Source organism: Callithrix jacchus, chromosome 5 (assembly GCF_049354715.1).
Source record: "Callithrix jacchus isolate 240 chromosome 5, calJac240_pri, whole genome shotgun sequence".
Classification (NCBI taxonomy): Eukaryota; Metazoa; Chordata; class Mammalia; order Primates; family Cebidae; genus Callithrix; species Callithrix jacchus.
In genome coordinates, this window is record NC_133506.1 from 8987439 (window position 1) to 9005098 (window position 17660).

The 17660-nt window shown below is 54.4% G+C and overlaps 1 protein-coding gene across 16 annotated transcripts in view; it reads left to right on the top strand.

Annotated features, from left to right (window-relative positions):
* The window catches only part of SNPH (syntaphilin), a 42344-nt gene extending 24794 nt beyond the window's left edge, over positions 1–17550 (top strand). For 2 of the 16 annotated variants that reach the window (XM_035298215.3, XM_078371178.1), the window contains 5 exons: positions 3879–3905; positions 4702–5363; positions 6086–6193; positions 9704–9853; positions 13058–17550. In XM_035298215.3, coding sequence (XP_035154106.1) covers positions 5182–5363; positions 6086–6193; positions 9704–9853; positions 13058–14234 — 1617 coding nt within the window. In that variant the 5' untranslated portion in view covers positions 3879–3905; positions 4702–5181 and the 3' untranslated portion in view covers positions 14235–17550. Of the gene's footprint in view, positions 1–3638; positions 4299–4701; positions 5364–5986; positions 6194–9703; positions 9854–13057 lie in introns of all 16 variants that reach the window. The other 14 variants (XM_078371172.1, XM_017971893.4, XM_078371177.1 and 11 more) reach the window with 10 other exon arrangements.
* The last annotated feature ends 110 nt before the right edge of the window (positions 17551–17660 follow it).

Sequence of the window (17660 nt, forward strand, 5' to 3'; positions counted from 1 at the left end):
GGAAGCCTGAGCCACCTCTCTCAGCAGGGGCAGAGGCAAGTCCTCTTGGGTGGTTTGAAACCTAGGCTCCATGACCTTCAGCTCTGGAATCTGAGTCCAATCACTGGAGACACGTCCCGTGTAGCCGCCGCCTCAGCCCTCAACCTATCCTGGTTGCCTGGGGAACCTCCTCACAGCATTTGCCCAAGTTGTGGGTCTGCATTGCCACTGTGTTGGGGTTGCCCCGGTGAGAAGAAGTCTGATGGTGCCTCATCTGTGGTCCCAGCTTTGAAGGTGGCTAGTGTGGGAAACAGGAGGCAAGCTGGAGAAATGCCACCAAGTCCTGGAAGGAAGATCCTAGGTTTTGTTGACAAAGGAGGAGCATAGTGGCTGATGAGCCCATAGCCAGTGTGGGGTTTACTGAACTCCTCAGCTGTGGATAGCACTAATAGTGCTAATCTTCTAAGATCTAGAGTGCGGCTGCCAGAACACTCCCAGGCCTGTCTTCCACTCCCACTTCTCTGCATTAGCATTCTAAGAGTACCAGGTGCTCTGCTGTCTAATGGGTGGAATGTTCTGCATTCTAGTGTTGCCTTGGCAGAGAGGATACCTACCAAGTTCTGATCTGTTGACTGCAATGCTCTGCTTTCCCCAGCTGTCAGTGGCTTGAGTCATCAGACACAGATTGTTCTGTTCCCTTGGATTTCAGGATAGCTTTCTTCTTGTATCAATGGCTAATTCTTTGAAAGAAGATAAATTATAATACATACAAGGACTTTTGCTTAGCTAGAATATTAGATTAACCCAAGCACCTGTTTTTTCCCCTGTGACTTGTTTATTGAGTAAAATGCTATCATGTCTCTTTGAAGAATGCAACTTCCTAATTTTATAGATGTGGAAACTGAGACTCAGAAGTCCTAGTAATGAAGGAGCAGAAAGCATCAATTAGAACCCCATAATTTCATTAACAGCCCTAGAATTACAGAATGTGAGATCCAGAACACCTTAGAGACCATCTAGCCTAACTCCTTGGTCTATCCCATGAGCTTGTTTAAACCATCGTGTTACCAACAGCTGTGTGTTGATTGTGTTTGTTTTTATATTTTCCCAGGGGATGGTGGTCCCTGAGTTTTAGTCCAAGGCATAGCATGCTAAGTGGCCAAGACAATAAATTATAGGAGAAGTCCCCAGTGGAAAGGCTGTGGGTGGGGCCTAAAGAAAGAGTGCAATATATGCTTGAGGACAGGCAGGGAAGGTGCCGCAGACAGGATAAACGGCCCATGTAGAGATGAGAAGTTGGGAGTGACTAGCCGGGGTCTCCTGGATGGATCAGAGGGCCAGCTGGAAAGGGTGTAGATGGGAGGACCTTACACACCCAGATCAAGAGCTTTGCTCTGATTTTTACCTAATCTGGGGCTTCCAAGGAATTCTGAATAGGATCCAGGCCCTTTTCTCCATGGTTCCTGCCACAACCCTGACCCAGGTCCTCCTAATTTCTCTCCTGGTAACCTCCTAACTGGTATCCCTCCCTCTCCACACAGTCTTGCTTCCCAGGAACTTTCTAAAATGCAAATAGGAGTGCGCCTGTTTCCTACAAAGCACTTGCATGGCTTCCCGTTGCCCTCAGGACAAGGTCCTGGCTTAAGTGGCTCTGTGTGGCCTTCCCCTGTCCTTCCGCAGCCTCACTCTCACTGTACTTCTGCCCTTTCCAGCCTCCCTAGTTTCCAAGCAGCCAACTGTCACTCACTGCCTGTGTCCAGCCTTCTCCTTTTCTCCCATTTGCTGCCACTGCCTGGTGAACACCTCTTCATCCCTTAAGACCCAGTACAAATTTCTTGTAGAGAAGTGTTCCTGGATCTTCCTAAAGCCACCATTATGCCTTGTATGTGTTTTGAAGCTCACTTCACATTACTTCCAAAATACTGGCTGTTCCCATGTTTTAATATTTATTGTGTGATAGGCACTGACACAAGCCCCATACTCACATTATTTTATGTTATTCTCCTCACAGTAACCATATGAGGTGCATTCCTTACAGTCCCACTTACAGATGTGGACACTGAGGCTCAGGGAAGTGGTGTGACTTGGCCAAGGCATGCTGCTGAAGGGTGACAGAGCTGGCATTTGATCCCAGATCAATTCGTATTGATTTCTGCAGTTTCTGGTCTCCTGCTCCCTGGACTCCCATTGTCAGGGGTGTTAGAAAGTGTTGAGCATTTGAGGGACCAGTCACAGGAGTGGGCACAGTAGGGTTGCTCTGGTGTGGGCAAGATGGGGCAAGTGGAGGGAAGTTTGGTGAGGGCCGGGGCTGGGTTTATTCTGGGGTGAAAGTGATGAGAGACTATCACCCTAGCTTCTCACAGTTAGGGGTTTTCTGTCTTCCTTTCCAAGTGGCAGCCTCTGGCCACCTGGAGAGAGGCCTGTGGGACTCCAGGCTAAGCAGGCGGCATGGTGACAAACACCATGGCAACCTGCCTCCTTGCTAGGGCCTAGAAGGGAGGGCAGACCTGAGAGAACATAGGGTACACACTAGATTTTCTGAATAGGATCCTGAGAGGTGGCTCCTTTTGGGCCTGGGTGGCTTCCACCCTCCCATGAGGGACCCTACCTGCAAGGTCCCATCCCAGCAGGGGAAATGCCACTTCCACCTTCGTCCCAGATGAATAGCTGGGTCTGGGTTCCCAGGAGACTGTTAGCTGTACTCAGGTACAAATGCCACCCGCTTCCCTCCCCCAAGCCAGGGAGGAAGGAAGACAGAACTCAAGAGGAGACAGACATGGTGTTGCCAAGCAAGGTAGCAGCAGGGACAGCTGAGACAAAGCCCTCATTATAGCAAGGCCACACACAGCTCCAAGGCAAACCAGGCATCTTGCCTTCCTCCGAGGACTGGACCTTGCACTCTTCCTGGACTTTCCTGGCTCCTTAGAACACTCATCCATGCTGGCTTGGAAGAGCCCATCCTCATATATGAGGCCTGCCTCTGCTGGAAAGTCCTCCTGAAGGCACAGCCTCCTTTTTGCATCCTCCCAAAAGCCAGAAGGACAGGGATAATGGGGGGAGAGTTATCAGTGAAGCCAGGCTGACCTGGGCCAGAAGCCATAATGTCACACCTGCAGCTGTGTGACCTTGGGTCCAAATGCAGTACCAAAGCCAGCCTTGAAGGATTGCTGCGTGAAATAATGGGCCAACGTACATGAGAACACTCAGCATGGCCACCTTCCCACAGAAGGCATCAGGCAATGGCAGGTGATTCTTGGAGTCCTTGCTCATGTGCCCCTCTAACCGCTAAGTTGTTCCCAATCAAGGTCCTCTTGTGCCCAGGAGGCAGTGAGCCACTTATGGCCATCCTCAGAAAGGAGGGGGAACACTGACATCCTCCTATCCCCAAATCTCCCCTTCCCCATGCTCCCTGCTCTAGGGGCCAGCCCTAAAGTTCCAGGAGGCCCTGCCTGGGTGACTGGGGCCTGATGAGTGGGAAGCATTGCCAAGCTGGGGCAAACAGCTCAGGTGACAGGCGTAGTGTTGGCAGGTCCTGCAGCCCGCACCCAACACCTCCAGGCAAACAATGCTGGCTGTGTCCAGACTCTCTAGGGGAACAGGCCGTGTTCTATGTCCCCGCCAGGAAACAGGCCATCTGAGCAATGCCTTTGTCCCCTCAGGAGGCAGCCCCGCCGCTGGCTGGGATGACCAGGCTCCAGGGAGGCCCCGACGTGGGAAGGGGGTGGTCCCCAGGCCAGAGACTCTGAGGTTTGAGATCCAGCCCCTCAGCATCTGATGTTGACCTGGTTTCAATATTGGCTCTGCCACATACCTGGGATGTGACTTGGCCAAGTCCCTTCCTTCTTAGTGGCTAGATTTCTCATCTATAAAAGCGGACTAATCACGGCACTTCCTCATAGGGTTGTGAGAGGAGTCAATGTCGTGATGTACGTAACGTGGTTGGCATGAGGTCTGTTGTGGAGTGGGGCTTGGTGAATGCTTCCCTCCAGCATGGGGATAGGTCTGGGCCTGACGTCCTCAGCCAAATCTCCTGTAACTCAGGCTGCTGTCCTCTGTCCCTGATGTTAATGTGGAAGAAGGGGACTGAGGTCTCTGGAGCTGTCACAGGACCAGCCCATTGGCTGTAAAGAGCCCAGGTTCCCCGCTCTGCCCCAGACTCCAGTAACTCTGGGCTAATGCCCAGTATAGCCCTCATCCTCAAAACAGCCAAAATCCAGCCCAGCATGGGGCCTCTCCCCTCCTTAAACCCTGGAAAGGCTGCCCTTGGAGCCCAGTCTCTACCCAGGAAAGAAGCCTATGGACTCGGGAGCAAGAACCAGGTGCTTGATTCTACCTACCCACTTAGCAAGAGGCCCAAGGATGGGTCACTCTAGGCATGAATACTTCTTCCTGGGTCCACCCACCGGGATACCCCCAGCAGAGGGCCTCTGCTCCCACCACCTCAGTGCTCATTGGCTTTGAGTCTGTACCCCTAAATTCCTGGTAGATGCCAAAACCAGCATGCAGGTTGCATGGGTGGGTGCGGACGTACCTCTGCTGCATGGGTGCAGGGAAGCCTGGCTGCATGGCCTGCGTCATGGGCTGGCTGCCTGAGCACGTTCATGGAGACACGTGTGGCATGTCTGGGAATGGCAGGGACATGGTACCTTCTTGTGTTCGTGTGTATCCATATGTCTTTCTACACATGTGCTGGTATGTTGGTCTGTCTTGTCTCCCTTGTAGACGGGAAGCCCCGAACCACGCGCCAGCTGGGAAGGTGATGGTCGGCGAGACCAGCCCATCCTAATTCAGGGTTCCTGGTCCTGCTCCAGGAGTCCTACAGCCTGCAGCCCCTCCCAGAGAGGGAGGACTGAACAGCAAGGGGGGTGTGGGTCTGAGTATCAGGGTCCTGGGGAAGAAGCAGGCCTGGCTCATAGAGTAGAAGACTCGGTGCCAGCAGTCAGAAGGCCCTGCTCCTGAAGCCCCTGTGACCTTGGGCTTCTGTCTGACCTTGGCCTTCACTCCGTCTGGGGCACATTCATCTGGAGGACACAGGGTTGGACTGATGTTTTTTAGCCACTCCTGAGGCTCTGACAATTGTGATTTTAAGTTGGGTGGTGGGAACCTGTGCACCAGCCCCCATTAAATTCATTGGCAAAGGCAGCCACGGCCTGCCAGGCCCTCGCTCCTGGGGTGTCCTGCCGAAGGGTGAGAAGAGAAGCCATGCCGGGCAGTGGCCCCAGCGAGAGGATGACGTGGCCTGGCCCGGCCCTTTCTGCGGGCCCCCCAACCCGCCCTCTCTCCTCAGCCCCCGGGACACCGCCCATCCCACCCCTTACTCGGACCCGCAGCCTCATGGCCATGTCCCTGCCGGGAAGTAGACGGACCTCTGCTGGATCTCGCAGGTGAGTCTCCCCCTCACTCAGAGCCCTGGCTTCAGAGGGTGGGAGGAAGGTGCGGGGCTCTCTCCACCTGCCACTGACTTGCAGTGTGTCTTTGAGCAAATCATTTTCCATTTTCCCGTCTTTAAAATGGGCTTGCTAACACTTGCCTCCTCCTGGAACTGTTTAATGGCTCAAATGACACAGTGGATGTGAGAATTCTCTGAAGGCTTAAACCACTGGAGTCCTACCAGCGGTAGCCTCATCAATACTGTCTGATTTTCACAACTACTGGAGGAAGTCGTGCAGTCATCCACTCAGGCTCACTTGGTCTCCCTTGATTTTTACTCCCGTGGGTCCCTCCTCCTGTTCCCACCCTTGTCTGCCCCATTTTTCTCTACCTCTTTCTCAGTCTATGCAGGGATCTCCTCCCCTGGGTTTAGGGAACCCCAGAAGTTGAGGACCCTTGATAAGAGCATATGAGGCTCCACCCTTGTCCTGCGTCCCTGCCGGCCTCCATTCTTGTCCCTGGGGAACCAGGAGGACGTGCCTCCTTCTGGTTTTCCATCTTGATTAGCACTGTCTGTTCTGTCACCCCTGTCTGTGCGTCTCTCTTCCTGGTTCTCTCCTGTGTGGTGACCCCAAAGCGGGGGCAATTTGGGCCGCAGCGGCCTGGCAGTGTTCGCCCAGTGTCCGCAGCTGCCTGCCAGCCAGAACGAGCACCTGCCTCTTCTTCCTGCCTCCAGGCGCACCTCTCCACCTGTGAGCGTGCGGGATGCCTACGGTACCTCTTCCCTCAGCAGCAGCAGCAATTCAGGCTCCTACAAGGGCAGTGACAGCAGTCCCACACCAAGGTAATTGGGCCCTCCTCCCTGGGCCTGGCTCTGCTGGCTTGGAACAGTTTCCCTGGGCAGGGGAGGTAGGGGAGCAGGGTGATGTTCTAACCACCCCTGACAGCAGCAAAGTCGCTGGCTGTGTGACCTTGAGCAGGTCACTTCTACTTTCTGAGCCCCAGTTCTGATGTGTAAGATGGATATAATAATATGCAGCTGTACATAAACAAATACAGTGGCTTAAACAAACTGAGGGTGATACTTACAGAACAAGGAGCCAGGGGTTGGCAGCTCCCTGAAGCATCAGGGACCCCGTGTCTTCTCCCCCTGCTCCACCATCCTTGGTGTACAGCTTTTGTCTTTGTCATCACAGGATGGCTTCTGCACCTCCAGGCATCAGGCCCACCCTCCAGGAAGGAACAGGTAGAAAGGACCAAAGCCTTCCTTAGAGGTTGTTTTTCTGAGAGGGACAGCTTGCCCCCAAATCCTGCCCGTTCTTGCTGGTCAGAACTGGGTCGTGGGAATAACTCTAGCTGCAGGGCAGTTCATGTTTTCCCGGTACAGTGCCACCCCAGACAAATGGGGTTTCTGCTTGGAAGAAAGCAAGATGAGTATCGGGAAGCAGCTAGCAGTGTCTACCATCACGCACTTCTCGGGATCACTTTGAGAGTGGCAGAGGTGGCATTGGCTTGTGAGGCGAAATGCTACAAATGCAGCAGATGCCAAGTTGTAGTCTTGGGTAAGGTGAGCTCAGACTCAAAAAGCAGGATCATGCTGGAGAAACAGGTGTCAGGGAGCAGTGGGTCCTTGAAGACTAGGAAGCAAGCGCTGTCCTGGAAGGCCTTGTCCTGCTTCCCCAGCACTGAAGTACAAGAGAGAGGCTGGGGCGTGTGGGGAATGAGCATGGGCTCTGGATTGGGTCTCTTCCTGTCTTGAGCCTCCATTTCCTTATCTTTAAAGTGGAGCTAATAACTGGGAGGCTTCCATGACTTGATATCTACACGCTGCCTGTGCATCCTAGTTGGCTGATAACTGATAACTGCCATTGTTAGGACTTCCATCTGACTTAAGGCCAGGAGATGCCTGGCCTGTGGCTCCCATGGGTGGAGCACCTCCGGGAGGGCTCAGCAGAGAGGACATCATTTGTGTGAAGCAACGTCCAAAGCCACCGAAACAGCAGCTAGGAGTTTTCCATCCTGACACACATGATGGGTAACACCCGTGTGCAGGACCCATGCCTCAGCATCCTGGTTGTAACACCACCCCAGAGACAGCAGGGCGGGGGGGGGGGAGGGGGGACAGACGTGGGAGTAAAGCGTCAACTTATATTTTGAAAACTATACAATTGGCAACTTTAATATTTTTCCATTAGTAACAGATTTTGTAACACATCTCATAACTGCAGTCCATGGGGGTAATCCCAACCGCAGGACTGAGAATTGCTCCCAGTGAAGGATCTTCTTGCCCACAACAAGGGTTGCTGCCCCTGGGTGAGCAATGGAGCCTCTGCAAATAGCCAGGCTTTCCAAAGCAGGAGTAGCTGAGAAACATGCATTATAGATTTTTTTTTTCTATTTTTAGTTTATATATATATATATATATATATGCGCATATATATATATATATTTACAAAGATAAAGCTAGTGACTAAAAATGTATAAGTGTTAAATTTTATATTGTGGAAAAAATACTCATGAAAGCAAAATGAAGAAAATATAAAAGACTTACTTCCTCTCTCATCCTCAGTCCTCACTAGTTTAGCTAATCTTGGTTCCCCCACTCCTACCACCCCACCCCACCCCACCCCCAGGCATGGGGGAAAGACTTCTCTTTACTCATCATAGATCGGTGCCCCTCTAGCCAAAGCTTTTGCGGGGGCAGGAGGATGACGGTAAGACAAGTGTGTGGGGCCTGAGCACGATCTGTGTGGCTTGCTTCTCTTTTGGAAAGAGATTTCTTAGACCAGAGGGGGAACCCGAAGATCCCAACCCATGCCACTCCTCTGCCCCTTGCCAAGCAGAAAGCAGACCTTCATGACTTGGTTTGAGTTAACCTAGGGGCCATGAGGTGAGTAGATAGAAGAAAACCATTTCTCATTCCACGTCTATCACCACTTTCTCTTTGACAATTTACAATTTACAAGTACATTTTCCTCTGTAAACATTATACAGCTTCCACAGAACTTTCAAAACTCCCTCCAGCTTGGCTGCTTCTGCAAATGGGCCTCACCAAGGCCTGTCTTTTCCAGGCTCACAAAGGGGCATTGCCCCTCCCTAGACCCGGCAGTTACCCTCGCCTCAAGGAGCAGAGTTGGATGGCAACAAGGCCTGAGTCTCTAGTTGTGTGAGAACATGCCCAGATTTTAAGCCAAGATCCAAGGTTTCTTTATGAGAAGAACAACCAGCAGCTGGGACGCTGAGCGTAGAGCTGGCTAGGCCACAGTCTGTTGTGGAATTGGGGCATTCCCCTTCCCTCCGAAAGCCTGGCCCTCCTTCCTCCACCGGCACCTGACTGCCCTGAGTGGAAATTCCTTCTCCTTTGCGCTGGTAGGGCACCATGTCAGTGCCGCCCTGTGCTGGGAGCAGTGCACGTCCAGCCTGCTGCCACCCCAGAGTACTGCAGTGGACAGGTCCCTGCCCAGAGCCAGCAGGTGTTCACATGTGTGCTCTCATGTGCCCCCAGAGGTGAAAGTGAACATGGACCTGGGCTAGTGCCCAAGTATGGGCAAGTGCCCACGAGGCACAAGTGTGTATCTGCACATGCAGGTGCAAATGGACTGGGAATTGACATTCTCACATGTGCGGTCCCAGGAAGTGTGCGTGAATATAGTGCGCACCCACATGCACACAGTGCAGTGAGGAGTGAGAGTACTGGGGCGTGGATGGAGAGAGCTCTGTCTGTGCGTGTCTGCCCTCCCTGTCCCCCGGCTGTGAGGGGTCTTTGCTCTGGAGAGGAGAGCTTCTGCCTCCACCAGGGAGATGTTTTCCTCCTCTGTGGGGATGAGTCCTTATCTGCCATGCAGAGGCAGAATCTGCCACTTACACATAGGTCTCCAGCCTTCAAACTCATTCTCTGGGTTGGAAGACTAGGTACCTGGGTTCTGGGGTGCACCACTGGGACTGTCTGAGGGGGTTTGGGCAAAAGCTAACTTCCCTGTGGCCAGTGACCCCTCTAAAAGATGAAAACAGTCCCTACCTCCATGGCTGCTGTAAGGATTGACAGCATTGGTCGAGCGCTTGGCCTGGTTCCAGGCTTACATGTGTGCTCTGGGATATATCTCCCCACCCAGCCCTAACTAGAGGGGCCCTGAAGCCCGCATCCTGACACTGTGGTCTTCACTCAGAAGAGCTCTACTAAAACCCACCTTCCAGAAGGCTGAGGGTTTTTTCCTGCCTTGTGTGGGAGGCCTGGCTTGGAGCCATCTGGTGGCCAGGGATGGTGAGGCTGGAGTCCCCTTGCTCCCCAGAGGTAAAGCACCTGTGCCTTGCCTGACCTCTTCCTCTCTCCCTGATGATGGGCATCCCCTTGCAGGCGCTCCATGAAATACACACTGTGCAGTGACAACCATGGCATCAAGCCCCCGACTCCAGAGCAGTACCTGACCCCGCTACAACAGAAGGAGGTGTGCATCCGACATCTGAAAGCCCGGCTGAAGGACACGCAGGACCGGCTCCAGGACCGGTGAGCAGGTGGCCATGAGCAGCCCTGGGGGCACTCCACCAGCTGCACACTCAGAGGAACCAGGGTCCTGGGGCATCTCTGGGAGGAAGGAGTGGTCGGGGGTCTCCCAGCATCTATCTGCTCTCTTCGTCCCAGCAAAGCCTTGTTTGAGCCCCTTTGCAGACCCTCACCCCAACCCCTCACCACCGCCAGCAGCTACTCACCTTGACTGCTCCACGAGGCTGCTGGGGGCCAGGTGGGAGTGGTTTCCCATGAAGTTCTGTCCCGTGGGGCCTCCCGCCTGTGCAGTCCTCTCCTAGCTTCAGCCTGACAGCCCCTCTGGCTGCTTCTTTTCCCCTGGCTCCTGCCTTCCAGGGCTTCTTTCTGACTTACTTATCTTTTGGGGGGAGAAACAACTCTGAATCCTTCCTCAGTGCCTGCTGAGTGAGTTGCTGGCAGGCTTGCAGCTGACCTTGACTTCAGGTCCCAGAAGCCTTTCTCCTCATCTGCTTCCTGCTGTGGAGGATGATCATGAGAAACCTTTTGCTGAGCTCCTCCCCAGCCCAGGTGTCTCCCAAGAGCCCCTACAGGCCCATCTGAGCTCATTCTCAGGTGCTTAATCCCAACCCTCCCAGGTTCTACCCTCCAGCCTGATGCCCTCATCGTTGTGATGGCCACTTCAGGGCATAGCTCTACCATGATCTTAACTACCCTTCTCTGTACTGTGTCCATGCAAACGTGCAGCCTATTATGAGTTGGACAAGGTGCTGTGTGGGGCTGGAGCTCAGAGCAGGCACCTGGTCGCGCCTTTTTTCCTTTCTTTTTTTTTGGTAAATACAGCAGCTTTATTGCAGTGTGATTTACATACCATACAATCCACCTATCTAAAGTATACAGTTAGATGATTGTTAGTATAGTGACAGAATTTTGCAACCATGACCACTATCTAATTTCATAAATATTTCTATCATCGCAAAAAGAAACCCCATTCCCATTAGCAATCACTCCCAATTTCTCTCAACCACCCTAGTCCCTGGCAACTACTAACTTTTCGGTCTCTATGGATTTGCCTGTTCTGGACATTTCATATAAATGGGATCACACGGTATGCATGACTACGTGGTTCTTGACCACAGCTCTGCCAAGCAGCTACCTGGGTTTGGATTTGTTGTGGTTTTAAACTGCAGGCAGGTATGGGTTGCATTCAGTGAGCTTCACTGTCTGCAGAGCTAGGATTTCTATTTTTATTTTCCCTTATCTTCCCAATGATGGCCAGAATCTGCATGGCCTTTTGCACTAATGCCTCAGGGAGCAGATGGCCCATCTTCCAGCTTTTTTTCTCTCAGGCCAGCCCCATGGCTTAGAGCAGACCATCTGCCCTGTGTGGTTTGGGCAGGATGCCCTGGCGTGGGTGTGCCCATACCTTCACTCCCTGGACACTGTCTGCCTGTTACTTCCACAGGAACCTATGGCAGGTCTTTACATGACATACTGTTACTGTCTCCACACTCTCTACATATCAAGTTTCATGCCTGTGCTTCGCGCAGTGGCCCACCTTCTGTTCCTCAAAGACACCATGTGCTTATGCACCTCTGTGCTTTCGTATTTGTGTCCCCACTACCTGAGACACCCTGCCCCCCATCTCGCTTCCTAGGCAAACACCATTCAAGACCCACTTCAAATGTGATGCCACTGAGGCATGGACAGGGCTCAAAGCCATGGCTCCCTGGGGTTTGAGCCCCAAGGAGAGAGAGGCAGGGGCCGGCTGAGCAAATCATGCCCAGTTCCTTCTTCTAAACTTACACTCTCTCTCAGGGAGAGGTGTGACTAAGGAGCAGGGTGAGGCCAGGAGGGTTACCTAGAGCAAGCCCCCGACCTGGAGGCAGGAGGAGTGAAGACCAAGTATCTCCTACCCCCCAGTACCTGTTGCCTTGTCTGTTCTTGGCACTCTAAGCAGCTCAAGCTGTGTCCTGTTGAGTGGTGGGTCCCCTTTTAGGTGATACCATTACTGACCTCTGTGGCCGCTGCACCCCCTCAGCCCCCAGTTCCTCCAGCATATTGAGGAATGAGATTCCTGGGCCCATTTCCTGTAGGAAATTTCTGATCTGGCTTTGAAAAGTATATGGTGCTTGATCTGAGACGGTCATTCTGCTGGGCTGATAAACCCCAGAGTGGCAGCCATGGCATTTGTAGATTCTATTGATGGGAATGTAGGGTTGAGGCTGAGGGGCCTTATGTGGGCTGCCACTAGGGAGTGGATGAGAATGCCCGGGATAGGGTTTGATGTCGCCTGGATGATTTTCCTCCTTCCTTGATAGTGTTAATCAGTCGCTGTTTCATCTTGGTCTGGGTTTGCCTCTAGACCTGATGGGATGTTTTTCTAACTTACCTCCCTCACCTGCACCCTTGCATTCGTCTGTGACTTGGAAATTTGAAAAGCCTGAGCGTTTCTGGACAAGAGTCAGCCAACTGTCTTGTTCACCTGGTGCTTGCCGGCTCTCTCAAGAGTAACTCTGTGCCTTTCTCCTTGATCTTTTCAGCCTTTCCTCTTTAAGATACAAAGATACAAGGAAATACAAAGAAGCAGCTTCTAGTATGGATAGTAGAGAGCCACCCTGTTCTCATCACTCTCCCTGGCTCCACCCACCACTTTCATCCCTCTGCATGAGGGATGATGTAAAGTCATCAGCCTCCCCACAGCATTGAAGGCTGTCATTTCTCTCCCTAGGGGTGTCTGGCCAAATACTCCTCCATTTAAATTTTCTGCTTTAGTAGGAGGCCACCTCACTTTCTATAGAGCCAAGATTTTCTGCCTAGTTTTTGTTTTTTTACATTAAGATTTTATTAGGTTTTTTATAGCAGCAGGTATAAAACTTACAAGGGTCTCTGTTGTCTAGTCTCTTCTCTAGATGATGGATTTGAATGTTGAGAGTCATCTGCGTTTTGGGGAGTGGTGGGGCAGGAATGCTAGTGATGTCGCCTCCTGAACTTCCTTCTCTCACAGGTGTAGACTTCTCCTGTCTTCACCCCTCAGCCCCTCTCCCCAGCCACTCTCACTTCCCCCATAATAAAAAGGCATTGAGTTTGTCCTTCTGTTTTGGGCTCTGAGCCACAGCAGCACAGGGCCCTTTATCCTTGGCGACATTGTCCTTTCCCTGCCTCTCCTTGGCGGTGACAGAGCAGGCAAGCAGGCAGTGAGCATGTGTGTGTCTCCTCGGCTCACAGGGACACAGAGATCGATGACCTGAAGACACAGCTGTCGCGCATGCAGGAGGACTGGATTGAGGAGGAGTGCCACCGCGTGGAGGCCCAGCTGGCCCTGAAGGAGGCCCGCAAGGAGATCAAGCAGCTCAAACAGGTCATCGACACTGTCAAGAACAACCTGATTGACAAGGACAAGGGGTTGCAGAAGTACTTCGTGGACATCAACATCCAGAACAAGAAGCTGGAGACGCTGCTGCACAGCATGGAGGTGGCCCAGAATGGCATGGCTAAGGAGGATGGCACAGGGGAGTCGGCCGGTGGGTCCCCTGCCCGCTCCCTCACCCGCAGCTCCACCTACACCAAGCTGAGTGACCCGGCCGTCTGTGGTGACCGCCAGCCCGGTGATCCCTCCAGTGGCTCTGCTGAGGACGGGGCTGACAGCGGCTTTGCAGCAGCCGATGACACACTGAGCCGGACGGATGCGCTGGAAGCCAGCAGCCTGCTGTCATCGGGGGTGGACTGTGGCACTGAGGAGACCTCGCTGCACAGCTCCTTCGGCCTGGGCCCCCGCTTCCCTGCCAGCAACACCTATGAGAAGCTGCTGTGTGGCATGGAGGCTGGCGTGCAGGCCAGCTGCATGCAGGAGCGTGCTATCCAGACAGACTTTGTGCAGTACCAGCCTGACCTTGACACCATCCTGGAGAAGGTGACCCAGGCCCAGGTCTGTGGGACAGTCCCTGAGTCAGGGGACAGGTGCCCAGAGCTAGACACCCACCCTCCGGGACCCAGAGACCCCAACTCAGCAGTGGTGGTGACAGTGGGTGATGAGCCAGAGGCCCCAGAGCCCATCACCTGCGGACCCACCCCACAGCGGCCTGGTGCCAACCCCAACCCTGGCCAGTCGGTGAGCGTGGTGTGCCCTGTGGAGGAGGAGGAGGAGGCTGCTGCGGCTGAGAAGGAGCCTAAGAGCTACTGGAGCCGCCATTACATTGTGGATCTGCTGGCCGTGGTGGTACCAGCTGTGCCCACGGTGGCCTGGCTCTGCCGCTCCCAGAGGCGCCAGGGCCAGCCCATCTACAACATCAGCTCCCTGCTACGGGGCTGCTGCACTGTGGCCTTGCACTCCATCCGCAGGATCAGCTGCCGCTCCCTGAGCCAGCCAGGCCCCAGCCCGGCAGGCGGTGGCTCCCAGCTCTGAGGAGGCCTATTTGGGCAGCGGCACCTGCGGCCTGACCACTGATTGTAGGGATGCCGTTCTCCCTCCCTTCTCCCATGGGCATCATCTTATTTATTTAGTTTTGGGTGTGGAAATGTTTCTTTTTTTCAGGATGTTAAAACAGTATCGTGGTAGGAGTAGGGGTTGGAGAAAGGCATCCCAAAGCTTTGTTGGAGAGCAGGGAAGGGAGACCAAAGGCAGGAGGCACACTGGCTGGACACATCGCAGGGAGGGGAGGAGGCAAGAGGCAAGGGCCCCCACCCCGGCCCCTCTGTCCCCCTGGCCCTTTGGACAGGGCCAGCCCTGCTCAGGAAGTCTCTGGCTGTCTTTATCCAGAGAAGCTGGGCTTGAGTTGCTCATCGGGTCACCCGCCCTGCACTGTCCTGTCCAGTGCCCTGTTTACTCCATGCCTGCTCTTCCAAGCCACCTTGCCCTCAGCCCCGGCTGGGGAACCAGCGTCCTCTCCTCAAATGGAGGCAGCCATGGCCTAAACTGCAGACCGCTAACCCAGGGCTCAGAGCAGGGGCCGAAACCACTGGGCCGGGCCAGCGTTCCAGCCTCCCCAGACTGCTCCCCAGCTTGGGACTCAGGAGCTCAGTCAAGGCCACAGGCTGGAGGAGAGATGGGCTGGGCGCAAGGTGGCAGAGGGCAGTGTGAGTTCTGTGTGTGTCCGTTCATCCCAGGCCTTCCCGTCATCCCTTTCCTCTTGGCACCTCTGGGTGTGTCAATCATTACTCCTGTGAGGCAGCTAAGCCTGGCAAGCTCAGTGCTGGGGTAGGAGTGCCTGCCTGAGCCCCAGCTCCCAGCTGGAGAATCCACCAGCATAATAGGAGGAGGCAAGCCCCGCCAAGGGGGCTCCCCCAGCCTTTCAAGGTGAGGCCATCTCATCTGCTGGCTGGGAGGCAGGGCTGGACTCAGGAATCCAGTTTACTGAATAAGCCAGAGGCCGTTACTGCCTCCTGGAACCTGCTCCAAGTTTCTCTAGGGCCTTTGGGCCCAACTTCTGCTTTGCACTATGTTCACTTTGGGGCTGGTTCTCAGCCATGCAAGGGTATCCAGTGAGGTGGCTGCTTGCTTTCTGAGATGAGGGTTCCTAAACCTTAAAACTATCTGCCTCTGGAGAAGGGTGGGGGATTCTGGCAGGATAAATTGCAGGACGGCGTACTGAAGCCACAATGTTCATCCAGGCCAAAGCAGGGTGTCCTGGGATGGGTTTCCCAAGCACGTGTGTGGAAGAGCAGGCAGGCATCCTGCAGCCTCCCTGCTCCCAGCCCAAGGCCAGTTGGCCTGGGAAGGTTCACTGTCCCCAGCCCCTTTCCCGGGACCATACTGAGTCCCCCAGCCAAGCTGCTGACATTCTTAATACCATTATTATTTTACCAAGTAAACTCACTCCTCTTCCCCCACAGGGTTTGCACCCATCTGGTCATCCCACCCACTCTTCAGAGGTGAGGCTCCACATCTGGGGGGTTGGAGGGACTCTGTCTTCCTCGCCCCTCTGGCCTCAGGGCCACTCTGGTTCTCTGCCAAGGTTGCTTGCCCTCACCCCGATGCTTCAACAGCCATTGCCTGACTCCTGGGCTCTGCCCTTCTGCTTGGTGCCCTCCACGTGAGGTGGGGTACCTGCATGCACTGGGAATGGGCAGCTGGCCCAGCCCTTGGGGCAGGAGCCCCCTCTGCCACATGCTTTGTGCCTCCAAAGCTCCCCCCGCCTCGGTCAGGGCCTCAGACCAGCCATCCTTTGTGGAATATGCCCCAACCCAGCCAAACCAAACCTAAATGCCTGGGGCCTGGCTGGGGCTGCCCCTGCAGGACACTGTGGCCATGCCACGGAGCGGGCAGTGGACAAAACCAATCCAAAGCCAAGCTGGAACTGGCCACGGACCCAGCCTCCTGTGCCGTGCACTCATGGAGCTGCGTAGTCTCCTTAGACATAGTCCAAGCTTTGCCAAGAAAAGAAATGTATGAACTATATTTGACAACATAAAGTCTCTATATTTTTCACCACTGGAATTTAGTCAAGCTTCAAGCCCCTCTGCTCCTGTCTGTGTCTTGCGTCTGTGGCCTTCCTATTGTGTCTTGTGTTTTGGCGGATGTGACAGGGCTGGGGCCACAGTCTACTCTGTCCCTGCTGCTAGAGAAGCCACCTGTGGAGGAGTGGGCTGTGGCTGGGCCCAAGGTGGAGGTGAGTGTAGCCGGAGAAGCCACCTGCGGAGGAGGTGTGTGTAGCCGGCTGCAGCCCTCTACTCCTGCTCTGGCCTGAGACCACCGTGTGGGTCACGCAGGCCCTGGCCCACAGTGTTGAGGGTCCTCTCTTTTGGGGTTTCTCCTGGGGCCTTTGATGGGCTTTTCTTCTTGTCAGTGGAGGAAGCAGCTCCCCACTCAGCCCTGGGACAGGCCCTGGGACCGTGACGGCAGGTGGTCCTGGCCCAGCTCTGGAGTGCGTGTATGTGTATCAGTATCTGCATTGACGCAGAGGTGCAGGCTGCCCGTGCGGCTCCAGGCGGTGGAGGTGAGGCAGCTACAGCTCGGGCACTGTGCCCTGAAGAGGCAGGGTACAGATGGGGCTGGGAGGGCGAAGCTGGGGCGGGTCCCCCCTCCCCCCGCCGAGAGGGCTCACCCTCCACAGCGGCCCTTTTCCTTCCTGCCTAATACCTCCTCCCGTTGGGCTGCAACCTTTTCCTCCTGCTCTCAGCTTCTGAAGCAGAAATCTTTGGGGCCTCCCCTTTCCCCAGCATCTGGCCAGAGCTGATGAGGTCCTGAGGAACAGCATCCCCAGGAACCGCCTTCTGGAACCTAGTGGCCAGAGGTGGCTTCTGCTGAGTTCTAGGGCTCGGGCCAGAGGGGCCCCACTGCCCGGCCAGTCCAGGCTCAGGCAGGCATTGGAAGCTGGGGCCCGGCCTCTGCACAGAGAGCTGCACTTGAGTGGAGCGTATTGTAGATTTCTCCCAAGGGGATCACTTAGGTTCTCACTGACACACCCTTCCCAATTGCCACTAGCACAGGGGTATCTTACAGCACTTCGGGGAGGGGTGGGACAAACTCCAAGGTTCTGGGGCCAACGCCTACCCAAGGGCCTCTGCCCAGAGAACTCGCAACCCCCTCTGTGACCTAGGAGACAACGCAAACGGGTCACAGTGCACTCCCGTATTAGGCCATCCCCTTGACAAAGAATTCAGGGGATTCGGGAAGTGGGGAGGTGGGGAGGGATCTTGACTCTTGTCTCCTTTGTCCTTTTGTTCGGACAGAGTTGTACCTGTGGCAGACAACTCTGAATTAAAGCATGAACACACAGCAAGCCCCTCAGCCTCTTTTCTTTATACTGTGTGGTTTCTCTAAACAGGGGGAGTGGGGGATTCACACTGTCCTCCTCTGACACAGAGGTCACAACACTTGCACAGGAAAAGC